At 45.7% G+C, this 17,847-nt stretch overlaps 1 protein-coding gene across 1 annotated transcript in view; it reads right to left on the bottom strand.

The window, feature by feature from the left end:
* Positions 1-11,332: 11,332 nt before the first annotated feature.
* The window catches only part of GSG1L (GSG1 like), a 53,137-nt gene continuing 46,622 nt past the window's right edge, over positions 11,333-17,847 (bottom strand). The window contains exons 6-7 of the mRNA XM_075514671.1: positions 12,015-12,082; positions 11,333-11,442 (exon numbers count right to left, since the gene is read on the bottom strand). Of these exons, the coding sequence (XP_075370786.1) occupies positions 11,333-11,442; positions 12,015-12,082 (178 nt within the window). The remainder of the gene's footprint in view (positions 11,443-12,014; positions 12,083-17,847) is intronic.

Raw genomic sequence — 17,847 nt, 5'->3', positions numbered from 1 at the left:
ACGCTTGTGCGAGACACAAACATCCTCTCCATGATGCACGGAGCCTTCCGGATGATTTGTCATAATCCGCCGCGGTGCTTGCCGGGGTGTGTGATTTGCTCTGGGGGGACGCTGCATATTCAGCGGCTCCATCCATCCTACGCTCACCTCCGTGCCCACCTGCGAAGGGAGTTGGCTGTGGCGGGGGAGGCAGCCTTTTCCCAGTCCCTTGCCGCGGTGCTGTGACCGCCCGAGGGCCTGCACTGTGCACAGCCCTCTGGATCGCTGTAGCTACCTGGTAATTTGCCAGGTGTGGCTGTAGATCTCGCCTGTAGCGCGGTACAGAGAGGCTGCGTGGGCAAAGCGCTGAGCCTGTGTCTGCACGTCGGCTTGTAAGTAAAATAAATTGCTAATAACGAGGAGCTTTAAAAAAATGTGTTTGTAAGCCCAGCAGAGAACAGTACAGGTACATCATGCTGCAAGACAAAGAGGATCTCTCATACCAATGTCAGAACATCCCCAGAATCCTCACGCAGAAGAGCCCAGAAGGTACAGAGCGTGCCCTCGGCGTGTGCTGCCCCCTCCCATCCCCCGCAGGGGTCTGGAGCTGTGGTGACACGAGGAATGACCTGCTTTTATTTATTCTTGTTTTAATTTTTTTCCCCGTCTTCCTCCCTGTTGTTTTTGGAATAACCTTAAGAAGTGGATTATATCCCAGGGCAGGGAAAGGTAGGCTGAACTCACAGGTTACCTTTTGCTCATCTTGCCATCCTCGGCGGCCTGGCAGGGAGCAGCAGCGGTGTGGAGGACGGATGCGTTCTGGGTTTTGATGTATTTGTCACATTGAGACCAGGAAAGTGTCAACGACTCTCTGAAAGGGGGGTGGGTAAACCAGCAGGGTAGGGAAGCAGTACCGTCCGTCGGTACCGAGCAAAATGGCACAAGGACATCCCTCCACCCTCACCAGAGCTTTACAAAACTGGCTACAAGGCCAGCCCTGTGAGCAGAACCTGATGGACAAACTGTTGTTCATCCATCGCACTTTGCTGGGTCCCAGATGGGGAGGAAGGAGCTCCAGGGCCATTTTCCTCAGTGTCCTCCATGCCAGCAGCCTCCTTTCCTCGGGGCAGGCTCCATAGCAGCCATCACCTTGTGGGGCCTTTGCAAGGGGCCAGGCTTTCAGCATCACCGTCACGGGAAGGCAAAGCACAGTTGTTAACGCGCGAGATGTTCTGTCGGCTCGGTTATCACGGGTTAGGAGAGATGGAGGTCGCAGCCCTTTACCTGTTTCAGCGGTGGGTTGATGATGAAGGGGCATGCTGCACACTCCTATCGTATCCAGTCATCTGCAATGCAGACCCGCTTGGGTGCACTGCAGCTGCGGACCTCTGTGCCCTGGTTTTCTTCCCGTGTAACCCAGGATGCAGATGGGCAGGGAGGGGAGAGCGGGAGAGCGGCTCGCTGCACGCCCGGCTCTCATCCCAGTGTGTACTCAAGTTATGATTGTTGATTGACTTGACGTGCACAGCATTTTTAGGCAAAAAAAATTAAATAAATAAAAAGAACAGGCACAATTTTCTAACAAGTAATGTCATTTAATGAATGATATACTCTAGAAAATAGAAACTACCCAGATGCTGGTTGGTTGGTTGGTTGGTTGGTCTGTTTGGGGCTGGGGGAAGGCCCTTGCTTGGACACACAATGCCTTCTCTGGATTCTTTTGTCAGCATTTGTAGTTGCTGGAAACAAGGAAACATCCATATATTGAAAGAGACACTAAGGGGGCAAGTTTTTTCTAAAATGTGGGAAGTATGCAGAACGCCTTCCCACCCTGTCTCATTGGGCAAGTGGCATGAAGGGCTCAGAGCTCACCAATATCTTTACAGATGATTCATACCTAAAAGGGATAGACTCAACCAACGGTACGTACCCACAGTTCAGTCCTCTAAAATCATCAGAGACTTCTCGCTTCGCAGAACATCCTGTGGGCTCTGGTGTTACTGCACTTCTTTCTGGGTGCTTTTCTGCATGTGTTGTGTCTCTTCCCTCAAGGTCTGGCTGCTAATTCCAGGGAATATGCTTTTCAGAATGTCACAGTACACCGTGTACAGCTCTGGGTCTATCGTGGGCTTGGGCAGAGATTGGGAGTTGCAGGCCTGTTCAGTGACTGAGTGCTGTAGCAAGTAGACATCGCTGAAGAGTGCAGTTAGGATCTTGCGTGCAGCCTTGTAAGGGTCATCCTCGAACTGCACCATTGCCTTGAGCTCCGTCAGGGTATAGCCGTTGTAACGCTTGCTGTCTTCGGCCAGGGGCTGCACAGTCTCACTAATGTGTCTCACTTTCCACTTCAGGCATTTCAGTTCTTCTTTTACATCCTCTAGTTCTTTCTCCATGGCTTGGAATTCCCTCGTGGTTACAAATCTCCTGCCAAGGAAAGAAGCGGCAGACACAGTGTGGAGTTCAGAGGCTCAGAGGGGTGAAATCAGCCCAGCTTGCCTGGGGTCGGAGCACAGAGCCTGAGGTTTGGGAAGGGAGATACTGGCCATGTCACTGAATACCATCCCCAGCTCCTATCTGTCAGGCTTCGTAGTAACAGCGGAGTTTCTCTCTGCTGGTATAGCGAGAGATGTGCTTTCTCATTTGAAAGGAAAGGAGGCACCTTGAAACTGTGCCCCGTTGGAGGAGCTGAGGTTGACAACCTGGCCCAGGGATGGTCCTGTAATCAGGTCTGGAGAGCTAAATGAATGGATTCAAAAATATGGTATTTTGCTTCTTGGATAACAGGGTTTAGTGGGAGCATAGGGCAGTTACTGGAAAACAAACACTGGGAACATTTAAATCATAAAAGATGTTTAAGTATTTTTTATGAGGGGCTCTTAATGACTCTATACCAAGTTGAGTCATTTGAGGACTTAAAACATGTGTATGGTCTGGATACATACCTTTCGTGATCAGGATCTTCCAGATCTGATTCAAAACCCTTTCCTGTATTCCTTAATCCAGTTTTAGAATAGCCAGGAGACTGTGAACTATCTTCAGGAGTCATTGTCGCCGGAGGCCTTGTGCTTTTCCTGGTTGGGGTCAGCGTGTGATCTGATGCTGAAGCTCGTACGTTTTGTGCTGTGTGAGGACAAAAGGTATAGAAGGAGGTTGCACTGATCCCTGGACTGACTGGAGAGGAGTCAGAGTATTGCTGTGGCTTGGTTGAGCTGGGTGTTAGACTGAGCCTGGGGCTGGCTGGGCAAGATGCTGGAATAGTCCTTGCTCCGAGTGGGCTGGAACATGATATTGCTAAATTTTTATCTCTTTGCTCAAATGGTTGACGGCTTGGTGATTCTCCTGAGGCCAATCTAGTGATGGAGGCAATGTCCAGCAGGGTTTGATCCTGAACCATGGAGATCTGGCTGGTTGGTTCTGATGAAAGTGAAGAGCTGCTTGATGTGTTGCTGGAAGAGCTTGACGTAGCGAATGGGGCTATTTTCTGAGCATTATGGTCACTCCTGTTCCTCTGCGTGCTAGTGACATTTAGAGCTGGGTGTTGTGAAGCCCTAAAGAAAGACAAACACACACTTTTTCCTCTGGACTGGGCTAAAGACTTATAAGACAATTTAAGGCCTATTTTGGGGCAATTTTAAGCCTGTTTCCCATACCGGCATTTCCCCATAGGCTGATTTGCTTCTCATGTCTGTATAAAACCCTCTGCTTCTCATGACCAAGAACAAAGTGTTTGAGAATAAGGCACGTAAATTCAGGACCAGTTCCGCCCCGGTGCCAACTAAGCATTCGTCAGCTATCATCAGTGTGATAATCACTGGCACATCAGTGTTCTTCCCAGAAGTCATACAGCTCTGCGAGAACCAAGGATTTGGTGCTGGGGAAGGACAGGAAGGGAAGAAAGCTACTGGCATATTGACTGTGACAAGTCCCAGTAAGAATGCAAGAGGTTAAAGCCTGGCTTGCGGGTTGCCACAGCACCTGCCCTTGATCATGCCTGCAAAGTGAGAAGACCTGCCTTCACCTTGGACCCACACGCCTTAGTCTCCTGGTAGGTCTGCACGGTTACCCAGTGAATTAGGGAATGGATAAACAGGCAAGATAAAACCAGAAGGGCAGGACAGAATGACATCATTGTTCCTGTGGTGACATTATAGGACATTTCTTTTACACAGCTCGGTGTGTTAAGGACTTTTCTTCCCCTTGCCCAAGCGGTAGACTGTGTACGGGGCTGACCAGCTGTTTTAGGCAGCTGGAAATGCCAACTGCATGTGATGCCAGACTACCCCTCCTGCATATTGTTTCCCATATTTTTCTCCTGGCTGCTGCCAGGCAGGAGAGATCCCAGTGCTTTTTCTTCTATGGCTAAATTTTACTTCGTTCGGCAAGATTGATGGCAAGAGCGGAAGATGTACCCCCGTAGACTGGAATTGTCCTGATGGCTAGCGAGTGCAGCTAGAAATGCCTTGACCTTGAAGGGGAACACAAACGTACCCACTGTGCAGATCATGATTCAGGATTTCTAACAGCCAAAGGACATGACAAACTTTTGTAGCAATACCAGTGACCAACTGAGTCTTCTTGTGCTTCTGGTATATTCATATTCCTCTTGTGGTGGAAGACAGCAGAAAATCCTGGTCTGGATGGGTTATATGAGATCTAGTGCACAAAGTCCTGTCCTGTTAGTATCAGTGGCGTGAATTAGCTACATATTCACTTCTCCACCTCCCTGCACCTTTCTCAGTGTTGGATGCAATTAAACACCAAATTTTTAAGGTCCGAAAGAGCATGCCTCACACCTCTTGGCTTCAATAGGGTTAATTAAGGCCTTTGCTAGATCACAGCATAATTATCAGGTTTAAATCAAATTTAGAGGTTTTATAATTGGAAAAGCAGACAGTAGCAGAGCTACTGCACAAAAACAGAGCCTAAAAAGAAGCATAAAATGAGTTATATAAAAGGCAGGAGAGAAAAGAATACACGTCAGAGGGAGCACCCTTCCCCAGAAGTGCCTTGCTTTCATAAACTGGCTGAAGAGGGGTGGAAGGCAAGAGCTGCCAACGAGATATAAGGAAAAGCTTTTTCACCCTGAGGGTGTTCAAACACTGGGACAGAGGCCAAGAGAGGTTTTGGGATCTCCGTCCTTGGAGGTATTCAGAACCCAGCTGGACAAGGAACTAAGCAGCCTGATCCAGCCTGGTCTAATGGACATGCTGTGAGCAAGGGACTGGACTAGAGACCTCCAGAGGCCCTGTCCACCCTGTCTTATTCTGTGATTCAGTGATTCTGCCTAACTATGAAAATAACTTACTTCCCCCAGAGTTTCCCTTTCTCCTTTCACTTTTCTCCCCTCTGAGTCCCGTCTCACCATCCTGCTCTTCCATCGAGGCTCTGGGCTGTCCCCTTCCATACTGACTTTCTGGTGCCTGCTGCAGGAGTGTCTCTCATAAATAAAAAGCTTTTCAGAGGAAAACCGTGTTACTTGCAGCCCTCTGGCTCGGATGGATTGCTTCCCCTTCTTTGCGTAAGTCAGAGTCGGTAGCTCAGGCCTTTGGAAAAGTGGGCTGTGGGAGCGAAGGTGGCCTGGAGCTGGGCGTCTTTGGTGTGTTGCCTTTGTAAATCGAGTTGCTGTTTCTCAGTCTCTCCTGAAAGCAAGGAATGATGGCTTGTAGCGTGTTTGGCCATGCTGTGGAGGTGTTCAGAAAGGTGGAATTTGGCACGGGCGAAGCTGATTGTTCATTTCTTGCCAGGGAGACTCAGGAACCTTGTAAGCTCGTGAGGATCTAGAGCCAGAGCTTCTGGCCGAAGGAATGCATCCCCATGCCCCAGGGACGAAGCAGATGGGGAGAGCACTGTCTGTTTGCTCATGGGCTGCTCTGGGACTGAGAGGAGGAGTGGAAAAGGGTGATCTTCTGGTGCAAGGAACACAAATCAAAATTACTGGTTATTTAAACCAGAGCCGAATCTCAGGCATTCTTTAATCTTCACTACAAAACCCCACATTCAGTAAATACATTTTGCCGTAGCAAATAAAAAAACCCACCTTATTCTGACAAGAGCAAAACCCATTTTAAGGCAACTAAAATAAAAATGCATGTTGTAACTTTTTTGTTAAAAATATATGTCTTTGTACTCAAATAACTTACAGTGTAAAACTATCTGAACATTAAGTGAGCAACAATCCCTACCTATGTTCTGGGGGAAATATAATATGCACAGTAACTTAAAGGCTATTTGGGTGCATATATGATCTGAAATACTTCATTTTGCATCTTTAGCAGTGTTGGGCAGGGTTGGCGTTTTTGTGGTGTTGTTTTTTTTCTTTTGTATAAATCCAGGATTAGCTGTAGGAGATGGAACATTTATTGAAAGATGCTATTTAAGAGAGTGACAGAAAGCATGTTTCATAACTAATCTCACCGAAATTTATATAAGAAACATTTCCAATTCACCTGTGCACTGGAGGAAACAAAAAAGTATTATAAACTATCCCTTTCTCTTGCTTTCCTTTTCCACCCTTTAATTTTCACTGGCTGCAGTGCTAGACATGGGACTGAATTTACTTTTATCATCATGCTTATCTCAGAAGCAGAGAAGCTGGTTGCTTAAGAAGCAATCTGAAGCTTGTTAGAGCAAAATGGCAGTCAGGATTTTAGCAGAGGTAAATGAGGACAGAACTGAGACCTGTAACTTTGGAGTGTCCTACTGGGCAAGGGTTTGCCTGAAGACAGGAATGAAATTCCCATTGCTTTCAATATAGCAAGGCTGGATCTTAGACCTGTAACCATGGTGCTTTATCAGAGGGGATTTTTTCCACCTGTTTTTATGTAGTGAATCACTACGAACTGAATAAATTACAGGAAGAATTGCAAGACCTGGAGTTGAAATCAATGCTGACATGAAATAGGAAGGTGATTGCAGCTGTCAGGTATCTCCACAAGGAGAAACCTTGACTCAACTTTGAGCGACACTTCAAATGCGTCAAGCCCTTGTTGTCTGCCTTCTTCCAGCCCTGTGCTGCTCAGCATATAAAGCATGTTCCCCGTTGTCAGAGTGACCTTGTCTGCCGTCTGTGCCTTGCCCTCTCCAGCTGAGCTTGTGCAATAGACTTTTTGTAGCACTCAATTTGGAGACATTTGAAAGTTGCCTGCAAATCCGGCACCACTTTCCTTCTGTGGCACTTGCGACCAAGAAAAAAACAGTGAATGTTCTTTTTTTATTAATCATTTCCACCATGTTTTAAATCCAGAGTTCTGCTGATGATCTTGTTTGAATAGAAAAAAATGACAATACGCTTTACAGTGAAGCGCTGAGGGGCTGGTTGCATAAATCTTACTGTAGACAGCCAGGGGTGGGAGGATGGTAGAAGAGCTGTGGGATGGACCCAGGGGAAATGCCTGCAGGGTGATGATATGAGAATAAAATTATTTTTTTCAAGGCCTCCTCTTTGTCAGGTGACCCTCCTAAAATGCCCACACTGCTAAAACAGTGCCTATATTATTTTTATAATGCTGAATTCCTTTGGAATACTCTTTCAGTTTTCTACAAGAAAAGCCGGTATCCTGGACCTTGGGTTTATCTGCGTCAAATAACAACCAAGGCTTTTAGCCACAGAGAGTAAGAACATGCTGTTTCCTGCTCAGCTCTTGGCTCTTCTGGGCCACCTGTCTCCTCTTTGGCTTTGCCACCATACCTGTCCCTCCTCGTCCTTTGTGACATTTCTCCCGCCTCTCTCTTACCCCTTGTTCTACATCTATCGCCTCTACCTCTCCCGTCTGCCCTGTGGGTCCCAGGCACATTGATCTAAGCAGCAGGCTCATCATATTAATGCCTAGTGGTGGGAGAAGACTGGAGAGGGTTGAAGTGGCATGGACATACAGATGTCTGAAATCAGGTACAATTGCTGTCTGGAGGCTAATAACAGTGAGCATTTCTTGGTAATAAATAACCGTGCAACAACAACAAAAATCCTGATGTGAAACTTCTGCCGTTTCTGTGTAGCGACTGTGCAGAACCGGTGCATTGAGATCTCCCAGCCCTGCACATCTGAAAGAAAAAGTTGAGACCTCCAAGGTCAAAAATGACAGCAAATAGACTCCTAAGAGTGTTTAGAGCTTTGCAATGGAAATGCTAAGTTTGGTATGAACAAACATGACTGGGGATATTAGATGTATAGGGGCCAGCACCATATGTTTGCACAGGAAGGCAGCTTGGTGAGAGCAGAGGATGCCAATCTATAGCTAGAGCTCCCTGATGCTGTTCTTAGCCCAGCTCAGGCAAGTGTAATCCCTGTTAAAGGAAAATTATAGTTTAGTGTTGGACATTAAATGGTTTAATATAGAATTATCAAGACTGAATATTGCATTGCCCCGATCAAGACTCCTCTGGAATCAAGCTTCTGATGAAATTTATAATTTAAGGCCACTTCTTAAAACGGATAGCTTAGTCTCGCCAACAGAGGAACCTGAGATCCTGCCCTGGTCCTGGCCTGGCATAAGGTCCTTGGTGCTACCTGCGCTCTCACAGTGCTCCTGGGCTGCTCGCAAACCTTTCGTATTCTCTCTTCTAAAATCACCTGGCCAGTTGGTGTTTGTCTTCTACGATTGCTCAGGCTTGTTCTCTTATTTAAAGTTTTTACTGTTTCACTCTACAGCGGCACGCCTCAAAAATCCTTGCTTCTCAACAAGGACCAGATGCCCTGTTCTGTCTTTGTGGAGGGACAGAAAAAAGCATGATGTTTGAGGATGAGTGAATATCCCTTATATGCTGTTTGGTTCTAATTAGGACAGCCTCCGAGCATTTCTAAGTGAGGGCAGCTGACAAGTCCTCCAGAGAGTGAAATGCTGGTTGTAGTGAGCAGCGGGAATAACTTCTGGTGACGTGTCCTTGTGTCCTACTAATACAGGACCACCTCTGCGTGAAGAGTTCAGAAAGAGTTCAAAATGCTCGGCTGGCATTTACTCTGCTAGTGGAACGCCGGTGGTGAGTTCACCAAGCGATGGCAAGGCTGTGGTCTGTTCTAGGTGATGTGCCCTCTTCTTTCATACGAGGAGGCCCCTGGATAACCAAAGGGCCAGTGTTGCCTTTGTGGCTGCTCTGACTTTAGCAAAGCACTTCTCATGTCATTCTCTTGCCATCAACAATTCTCTGCTGGCCATGAGCCCACTGCAACACGGTCTTCCCTCCAAATCAAGAGGCCTCAGCCCCTGTCCCTGGAGCACTTGCCACTGCCACAAGACAAACGCATAATAATTAGTACTAATATTAATAAGTAATGTTAGTAATAAGCATTCATGCTACTGTTTTCTCTACATATTTTGTGGCTTGAATGTCTGCCTTTGGATTTAGGTACCTCCTTGTTTACATACCACATATAGAGGTAGATTTTTTTTTTCAAGTGCAGAACCTGACCGAAAACTATGGTTCAGAGACCCAAACTCCGTGACACTCCACTTCCCAAGCCTAAAGAAAAGCATGTAGAAGGGTAAGTGTGATACTAGGGCATGTACCGTTTGTGACCTTGGATATGTCATTTCTTATTGCTGCCTGCTTGTCTCGCTATCATTACAAATCACGATGCTTACCTACCTCGCGGGGGGTCGCAAGCCTCATCGCTGATGCCTTTGCTGCAACACTGCATGGTACTTCCTATGCAGGTAATATAATGGGCTTGCTTGGATATCTGCAACTAACTGGCAACCACAAAGATGCACTTAGAAAAAAAAAGCAGACCTGGTGCTGCAGAAAGAAAAGCAGCTTTGGTTTGGTAGAAGGCTGGCACTTGTCCCCAGTACGATGCCATCAGCTAGGTACCTGGACCAGGCAAGGAGGCACATTCCAGTGGTTCCAGTGCAGTTGTTCAATCTGCCTGCAATGGGCAGTTCCTGGCTTTTTTGTAAGTCTGCCCATGAATGCTGAGGTGAGCCTGCAGCTCTGGAACTGCATCTGAGGCTTTCCTAACTCTTTTGGGCTTGTGGTTCCTCTATATTTCCTGCTGAGAAATGGCTTTGAATCTACACTGTGCTGAGCTGATTTCTTGCTAGTGGTGCGGCTGCAAAGCTTGAATCTGTTCATCGGTCTCCCAGCGCCAGCTCCTGTGAACAACTTTTGAGACTTTGGCCCCGCTGCAGACAATTTTACAGTGATACAGAAAGTGATGGTCATCGGGCAGTTTTGAAAGAAGATCAGGACAACTGTTCTGTGCTGTCTCCTCTTGCTTAGTGGTGCTGCACAGAGTTGCAGTGATAACAAGGCTGAGTCCAGGCTGGTTTGTGGCTTTCTAATGTGTCTGTTGTGCCCTGTCCCTAGCAGGGCCTCGTAATACAGCTCCAAAGTATGGTGTTCATTGTCCAGTGCAAATGAAGAAATAACTATGTCTAGAAATGGGCAATGTGACAAAGAACAGTGGGAGTGTGTGAAGCTAGAAACGATGTTAAGGAGAATCCTCTGATCAGGTACAGGCCACTTATGACTTGATGTGGTACAGGGCTTGTTCCAGGAAGGAGACTTTCCTCTGAAGGTTGTGAGGGTTTGTGCCATCCCAAGCAGCAGTAACGAGTGTTTTTTCCTCCCTAATAAGCATGAATAATGAAGATTTTGAAGCTCAAGTTGCATGCATATGTAAACTGTGAACTGAGAACAGAACTTCACTCATATCACCTTATTAAAATTGATCTGATTTCATTACAGTAGGTAACTGATGTGAAGCTGCAGCTGATGTAACATTGAAGAATGGCCACTGTTCTCTAACCTGGTACCTGACTTCTCATCTGCAGTGTGCTTTTACAGCGCTGTCAGCACTCCTATGGAGGTAAGCTATGTGTCCTTTACATTGAAGTACTGGGGTAGGGCTGGGCATCGGACCAATAGAGCCTTGTTTCTATTCCTTGGGACACCTAATGTCAAGAATTGTTATTTGTTCTTTGAAACAAAGACCTTTGGACAGTCTTCATAATGAAATAAGCACATTTGAGCACTAGCCAGTAGCTTGGCAGGTAGGGAATTTTCTTGGAAAATATGACCCAGATCAATTTTGTACTAATAGACATTTTCAGGCCTGTGAAAATGAAGGATGTGGATCTGCCTGTGGAAAGGTCCATAACTGACGTGACATTTTCAAGGCGTAGGAGTTACCAAGTGAGCTGATGACAAAGCAAGCTTGAGAGCAGTGCTAGCACTATCATGCCTGTGGGGAGACCACCTGCAGTGACATGGGACTGGAGAGCTGTTCCAGCAGGTCTGATGAGGGATCAGGAGCCTCAGTTGTTAAGGTTATGGACACCAAGTTTCCATGAGTATGTGGCTGAGATGTGCATCTCAGCAGGACAGAGGCAGAAAAATGCTATGAGGTTTCCAAATTTTAATAGCACAGAGTCAGCAAGTCACTTTCCCAAGTCTCCCGCCTGCTGAATGAAGAGTCACTTGCTTTCTTTGCAAGAAAATAGATGCATGCAACTGCACACATCTTTCCTGGAGAGTAAAGGAAAAGTATAGTATTCAGAGCAGGGCAGGAGCCATGCTCCAACATTGCTCCATACATTGAACCACTGATTCCCATTGCTTAAAGTAAGAATTTTTGCAAACACTGAATAAAAGCATAGCAATTTTCTGAGTAAGGATTAATAGACGTGCAAGAAATGACATTAATTATACTAATGTTATTGTCTATCAAAGCTGCTTTCAATCATTTTTATATTCAATAGCATGCATCATCATGAATTGGTGATGAATATAGATGAAAAAAGGTAGTGATAATGAAAGTTATACAGGTGTAAATTAGAGCATATTTTTAAACTACTATGAAGTCACAGCTTCTTGAGATAACATAAATTATAGGATGTGTGCACATCCTAAATTGAATCCTGGAGAATTTTGTACTGTTCGTATGCTAGTTGATTATCGTTTGGGCAGTGCTGTCTGGGGAAGTTACAAACCTCTATTTCCATAGCTTCCTACTCCAAACCTTATTCTTAACCCCAAGGAGCCAGCGTGGATGGTACAAGCCATCGTATATCGGACATATTCGAGCCATGGTCACTTACTATTTGGGGAGCAGCTATGGAGGCACTGTAACCTCAGGTCCCCAGCCTCAGCCCTCTCCTCCTCAGTCCTGGAAAAGAGAATATAGAAGTAGCACCTTTAACAGAAACAAAGGCTGCTCCCAAATGTACAGAAATGGAAGGGTCAAAGTCAATAAGAGCACAACATACCTGGGCTCCTCCATCTATAGCCAGCCAGGCCCATTATGGAGATCGTAATGGTCTCAGGAAGGACTCGGTTCCACTGGCTTTGCCCGTCTTGGGGGAAAGCTCATGTAAAGAGGCCATGGGGAATAGAAATGAGGGGCTCAGGGCTGCGTCTCTCCCACTCTTTCACTCTTCAGGATGAAGCTAAGCGTTGGGGACTAACAGCATTGTACAGTACGTGTGTGTTGGAAGTGGGTATGTTGCTAGTGCTACACCAGTTAAGTGCCAGTCCGTGTAATTTTCCGGAAAGAACAGCTCTGCAGATAAACCTTCCTGTGTTGCAGAATAAAGTACAGAATAAATCCAAGGGAGAACGTTACACTCATCCTTGTACGCTAATGAAAGCTGAATAGTCAGATTTGAAATTCTTATCGATGCCCATAAAGACACTGACTCTGTAAATGGGAGGTACTGTAGGTCAACAGCTTAAAAACCTGTTCAGATACCTAGGTGACCAAGGAGGAAATCAGAGCAAAAGGTTGGCATGTCTTTGGAAAGCATTGATATGATCTGCACAACACCTTAGATGAGTACAATGGAGTTAGAGAAAGAAAGCTGTGAGTAAGATACATTAGAGAAATGTACAAAAAAGGAAAAAATAGCATATGCGAATGATGATTTGAAAGTTCTGATTCTCATAGTGTTGAGAATAGTCCTGATTTATTATCTCTGCAATAGCTTTGGTCCTGCCGTCTGTTTCAAACTGCTCCTAGCACTTCAAAACTACATTTTCTATCCCTGCAGAGACATTTTGTCTGCACTGGTATCAATGGCCGTTTGAACTCGGTTCACTCTGGAATTTCACCTGCAGCATCTGCCTGATGTTGGGCTGGTTTTGTAGATCAGAGTAAGGGCTCAGTCAGCAAGAAAAATGTTGTGAAATCAGCTGCAGTACCACAATGGGTGTTGATGGACAGCTGCAAGTTGGCAAACGCTGTGCTATGGATGAGTGAACTGTGGAAGGCTGAATCTTCCCGATTTACTTGCTAAATTTGTATGTTTGTTTAACAGTGCCTAGTAAGTGAGATTTGCTTCACAGGGAGCAAAAGGCTGGATATCAGACTGAAGGCAGGGCTGTGCTGATCTCTAGGGTCCCCTCTCCCACCAGTGCCAGCGTGGGCTGACCTCCTTACCCCTGCCTGCAGTGGCTTCAGTTCCAATGGGACTCAACACCCCTGGCCTCACGCAGCCTGACCAGGCATAAACGCACTTCCAAAAGCTGCTAATCTTTCTCCTGATGTCAACAGTAAAAGAGGGCAATGGCTAATTCAAGTTTTCTTGTATCCCTTTAATAACTTTTTATTCCTTGCTCAAGGCAGTGACTACCTCTCCATGAAGAGCCTTGATTTCCACCCTTTCAGTCCCCCTGTTCCTGACCCCAGGCTTCAATCCTTATGTACTCTCACCCCAAGCCTCTGTGTTCCCTTGCCCCAGATCTTTCTCCCCATAGCTACAATCCTCCTTGTTCCAGCAGCTGAGGCTATTGCCCCAGGGTCTCCATCTGCCCCACTAACACCTTCTGCCTTTCCCCCAGCATACCGAAGAAGCAGAGAGGAAGGTTTTTGTTGTTCATCTGAAAGCAAAGTCCACCAGAGTTCTGGGAGCAGGGAAAGGTGGTGGGGAGTGGCTGAAAGGGGATTTTTTTAATACAGAAAAAAAGGAAAGCAAGAAACTGGGGACAAACATGGGGAAGACATTCAATGTGAATAACCTAGCTGCACTGTCCCTTGCCTGAACGGATGGGATGATCGTGTCGCCGTAGCCAGTTGGTCTAAATGAGCGCAATTCTTGTGAATGTGTCCTAATTATTACACCGCCGTATGTGCAAAGCTGCTAAAACTGCTACATCTACTGATTTCCATCTTGCCTTCCTCACACTGCCTTTTTAGCACCCCCAACTAGACAGTTGCACATTTATTAGATGTTACACTAAGAAAGCTGAGGAATTAACAGTCTGGGTGCACTGAAGTTAGTGCTGCACTGGAAGGGTTACCCCAGTCCCCTGCTTGTGGGCATTATTTTCTCATGGCCTTACAGGTACCCTTGTGCAGGGTAGGGAGGAACGTGTGAGATGTCACGGCACGACCCCCCTGTGGAGCAGCTACATCTCTGTGGCAGCAGGCAGTGGGAAAGGGACAGTGGTCCTGGAACCACTATCTGTGTGCTGCAGGGCATTACAGAAGCCAAATAGCTGGGCAGTAGAAGAGGAGAAGGTCCTGGCATGCTGACATTCCTTCAGCCGACTGTCACATATAGCTTATCAGACTACATAGGAGAGAACGAAGAATCCCTGTCCCTTTGACTTATCTGGAAGGATCCTGAGAGCAAAGGAAGCCGAAAGGCGTGTGGAGGGATACCTCTTCTGCTAGCTGGGGTCAACTGTAGACAACAGACCATGCTCAAGATAATATGGGGCAAGAGTATTCATATGAAAGAGAGCAGAAAGAGAAATTGAGAGGGAAGGAAGAGAGATATCTATTATGAACTGACACCTAATAAACTAAAAAACTGAAAAAGATTAGCAAAAGTTCTAGACAAATATTCAGTTAAAAGCAAAACCAGAGAAAAAGGGAGGACAAACAATAATAGGACAAAGACTGAAAGCTGACACGTTGCAGAGAATTCTACTGATAATTTTATGGAACACAATACATGAATAATACCTCCAAGCCTGTATCACTTACTTGTTCTGCTTAGCATTACTCTGAGGACTATCATATCTTTTAATTCTGAAGAGCTATAATATCTTTTGATTTTATAGTGTGGACTACAGAGTCTATTTTGTCTGGAATTTTCAAAGTATCCCAGGCCTGGGAAGGAAATAATCGTTGAATATAACACCATGAATCTCTGATTTTTCAGCAGCTGTTTAAATGGTTTCCCAGTGATAGAAACAGTAAGATGCTTAGCTGTTGAGAGTCAGAGTCTGTGTCTGTGTGGTGCAGGGAGTCAGAGGATTTGGCCGTCTCGGTGTAAGCATGCTGTTTGCGGCTCGGTTGTGCTTATGTGTGGACTTAGGGTTGGGTAACTATATGTGCTGTTTAAGGTAGAGTGAAAACAGGCTGTGGAGCAGCATTTGGGGTGTACACACATATTCATGTGATTGTAAAGGTCTTTCCTATGTTCTTCACAGCTGAGGCAGTTCTTGGGATGCAGAGACTGAAGTTAACAAGCAGCAGTAATGCAGACCGTGCGAAGCCGACGTGCCAGGGCAGGGGCCGGGGTGAGCTGGTCGGGAGGGAGAGGTCAGGACAACAAGCCGTGCACTGGTTGGGCGCATCCCCTGTGTCTCCTGCCCTGGGTGGTGAGCATGGTGCACACTGTTTGAATTGGGAGCTCTCAAGGCAACATTTCAGCTCTTTCATGTAATAGGTCTCTAGTAAATCTTCTGCTGTTGTATGCAGTTACATGTGATTAAAATTAAATGAAATACAGTTATGTTATGTTTAACAAAGTACTCGTGAGATTAGTAGTATTTTACTGTCAGCATTTTTCATAAAGGAAATTTCTTCTCTGGGAGCAGGGGCCTGTAGAAGTATATTAAAAAAAACCCTTTTATCAGGCAAAATGGGGCTAATGCTTTTCTTCCCTGCCTCCCAGTAGATAAACTGCAGCTGTGGAGAATAATGGTAAAGCTTTACATTTCACTAGAAATACATTGCTCTTAGAAAACTGCCTATTGCACTAAGTCTATTCAACAGGGAGGTAGATGCGCGTGTACAGCGGGTGCTGGACGTGTACTGAGACAGAGGAACGTGCACAGAAGAGGGCAGTGATATGTACAAAGTAACTGGAAGGAAGAAAGGCTGGAGGGTTTTATTTATGAGATATGAAAAGGAACATGGAGGTGTAGGAGTAGGAGGGAATATGAAGTATCCCTGGGTATATGCACAGGAAGGAAAGGGAATCTAAGTTATTTTCTAACGTGCAAAGGAAGATCGGAGGTAGGGGCAGTTGTGTGCTTGCTGGGACTGCTGGCACCCACAGCGTCTAGCAACACGCTGTTGCTCATTGGTGATCCCTGGACCCCCTGCAGACTCCGAGTATTCTCAGATCACAGTAGCGAAGCTGACCATGCATATGCTAACTTAAAAAAAAAAAATTGAGGTAATGCTGCGCAGCTTTAAATCTCTGGAATGATCCCATGGTAACACTCTCTCTGGGCTTCTTATTATGTATTCAGATACAACAATTAAAATAATGTGATATAAAAAAAGAAAGTCATAATCATGAAGTTTGGGAACACCACATGCTTGAGCTGTGTTTGCCAAGTGCGTGTGAAGAGGTTTGGAGGATGTGACCAACAAGTGAATTGTTCACATGAATTCAAAACGAGCAAGGAAGCTGGAAGGACAGAACAAAATATACAGTCCAGTCATAAAGCAAGTGGCAGAGACAAAGTACTGTCTCTGTATACTGGTCAGGGTGGCTCTGACCAGTATACGGAGCAGTCACAAGGAACAGGCTGTTCTGTATGCACGTTGCCTAGTGCGGAGCTTATTTTGAATGATATGTGTAAAAGAAGAGTTAAAAACCACATTGGTTTGTCCTGGCCAAGGTGGGACTTGTCTCTCGTCTTGAGCATATGTGTGTTCAATACCCCGCCAGCTGCGTAGGTAAGATCAAACCTTCCTCCCAAGAGACCTGAAAAAGCCTTGATGCTGCATTCGGCTAGTTGTCATTCTTTGGGGCCCTTCACCTGTTTACCTAGTGTGTTGGGGTGAAGGTCTCTCAGATGGCTACTAGTCCAACATGAATTTGATTGTAAAGTCTTAGGTGGTATTGGTTTATATGTATGTAAAAATGGGGGGGGTGGGGAGGGCTGTAGAATATGGCGAGTGCAAGAGGAACCAAAATCAAAACGCACAATACAGATGTGAGATAAAGAGGGTTACTGTCCTCTGTGCCATCAATGTTTTTTGCTATTTACTGTTCCAGAAAGGGCAGTACTGGTACTTTATCAAGTTCCCTTAGCATTTCCCGATGTAACGCAACATATTCTGTTGCTTACAGTTCTGCCGGTCTCTCATCTGCAATTCTCACTTCAATAATTCGGCTGACTGTTTTCCCTCACTGAGTGATTTCCCCTGAGGCATATGCTGGCCACTTCCCTTCACTGTGGTTTTTTTTTTTTTTTTCAGGCAAAGAATTTTTAAAAATTCACTGTCATCTCTAAATGCAAAATTAGGAAAATCATGGTTGTTTGAATAATTTCTCTCATCCTTCCAGAGTGAAAGGTAGAGTGAAAACTTGGAAGCTGGCAGAGGAATAACTGTAACAACAGAGACTACTAGTTAAGGTTGGGCAACCAATGCAAAGTAATAAGCATGGAAGGTCTCTAGTTCTTCCTGCTCAGGAGAACTCCTCACTTCGCTGTTGAAATGCTTGATCATTTTAAGTCTTCTGTCTCCTCAGAGCTCCCAACCACTCTCTTCTGCCACTGAGAAACTGCCACATTGGTCAGGAGAACAAGAATGAATCCTTCTTATGTTTTCTATCCCCAACATATCTTTACATTACTTCCAACAATAGGCCTTTGGTGAGGATTTTCTGTACTTAAGCTCCTCGTTCTGCAAAGGTACCCCTATGAAATCCATCACACCTTCCCTGCTGTGTGAGGTCAATATTT

Source organism: Mycteria americana, chromosome 12 (assembly GCF_035582795.1).
Source record: "Mycteria americana isolate JAX WOST 10 ecotype Jacksonville Zoo and Gardens chromosome 12, USCA_MyAme_1.0, whole genome shotgun sequence".
NCBI classification, from domain to species: domain Eukaryota; kingdom Metazoa; phylum Chordata; class Aves; order Ciconiiformes; family Ciconiidae; genus Mycteria; species Mycteria americana.
The sequence above is the reverse complement of the archived record's forward strand: the minus strand, read 5'-3'. Positions and strand labels throughout refer to the sequence as shown.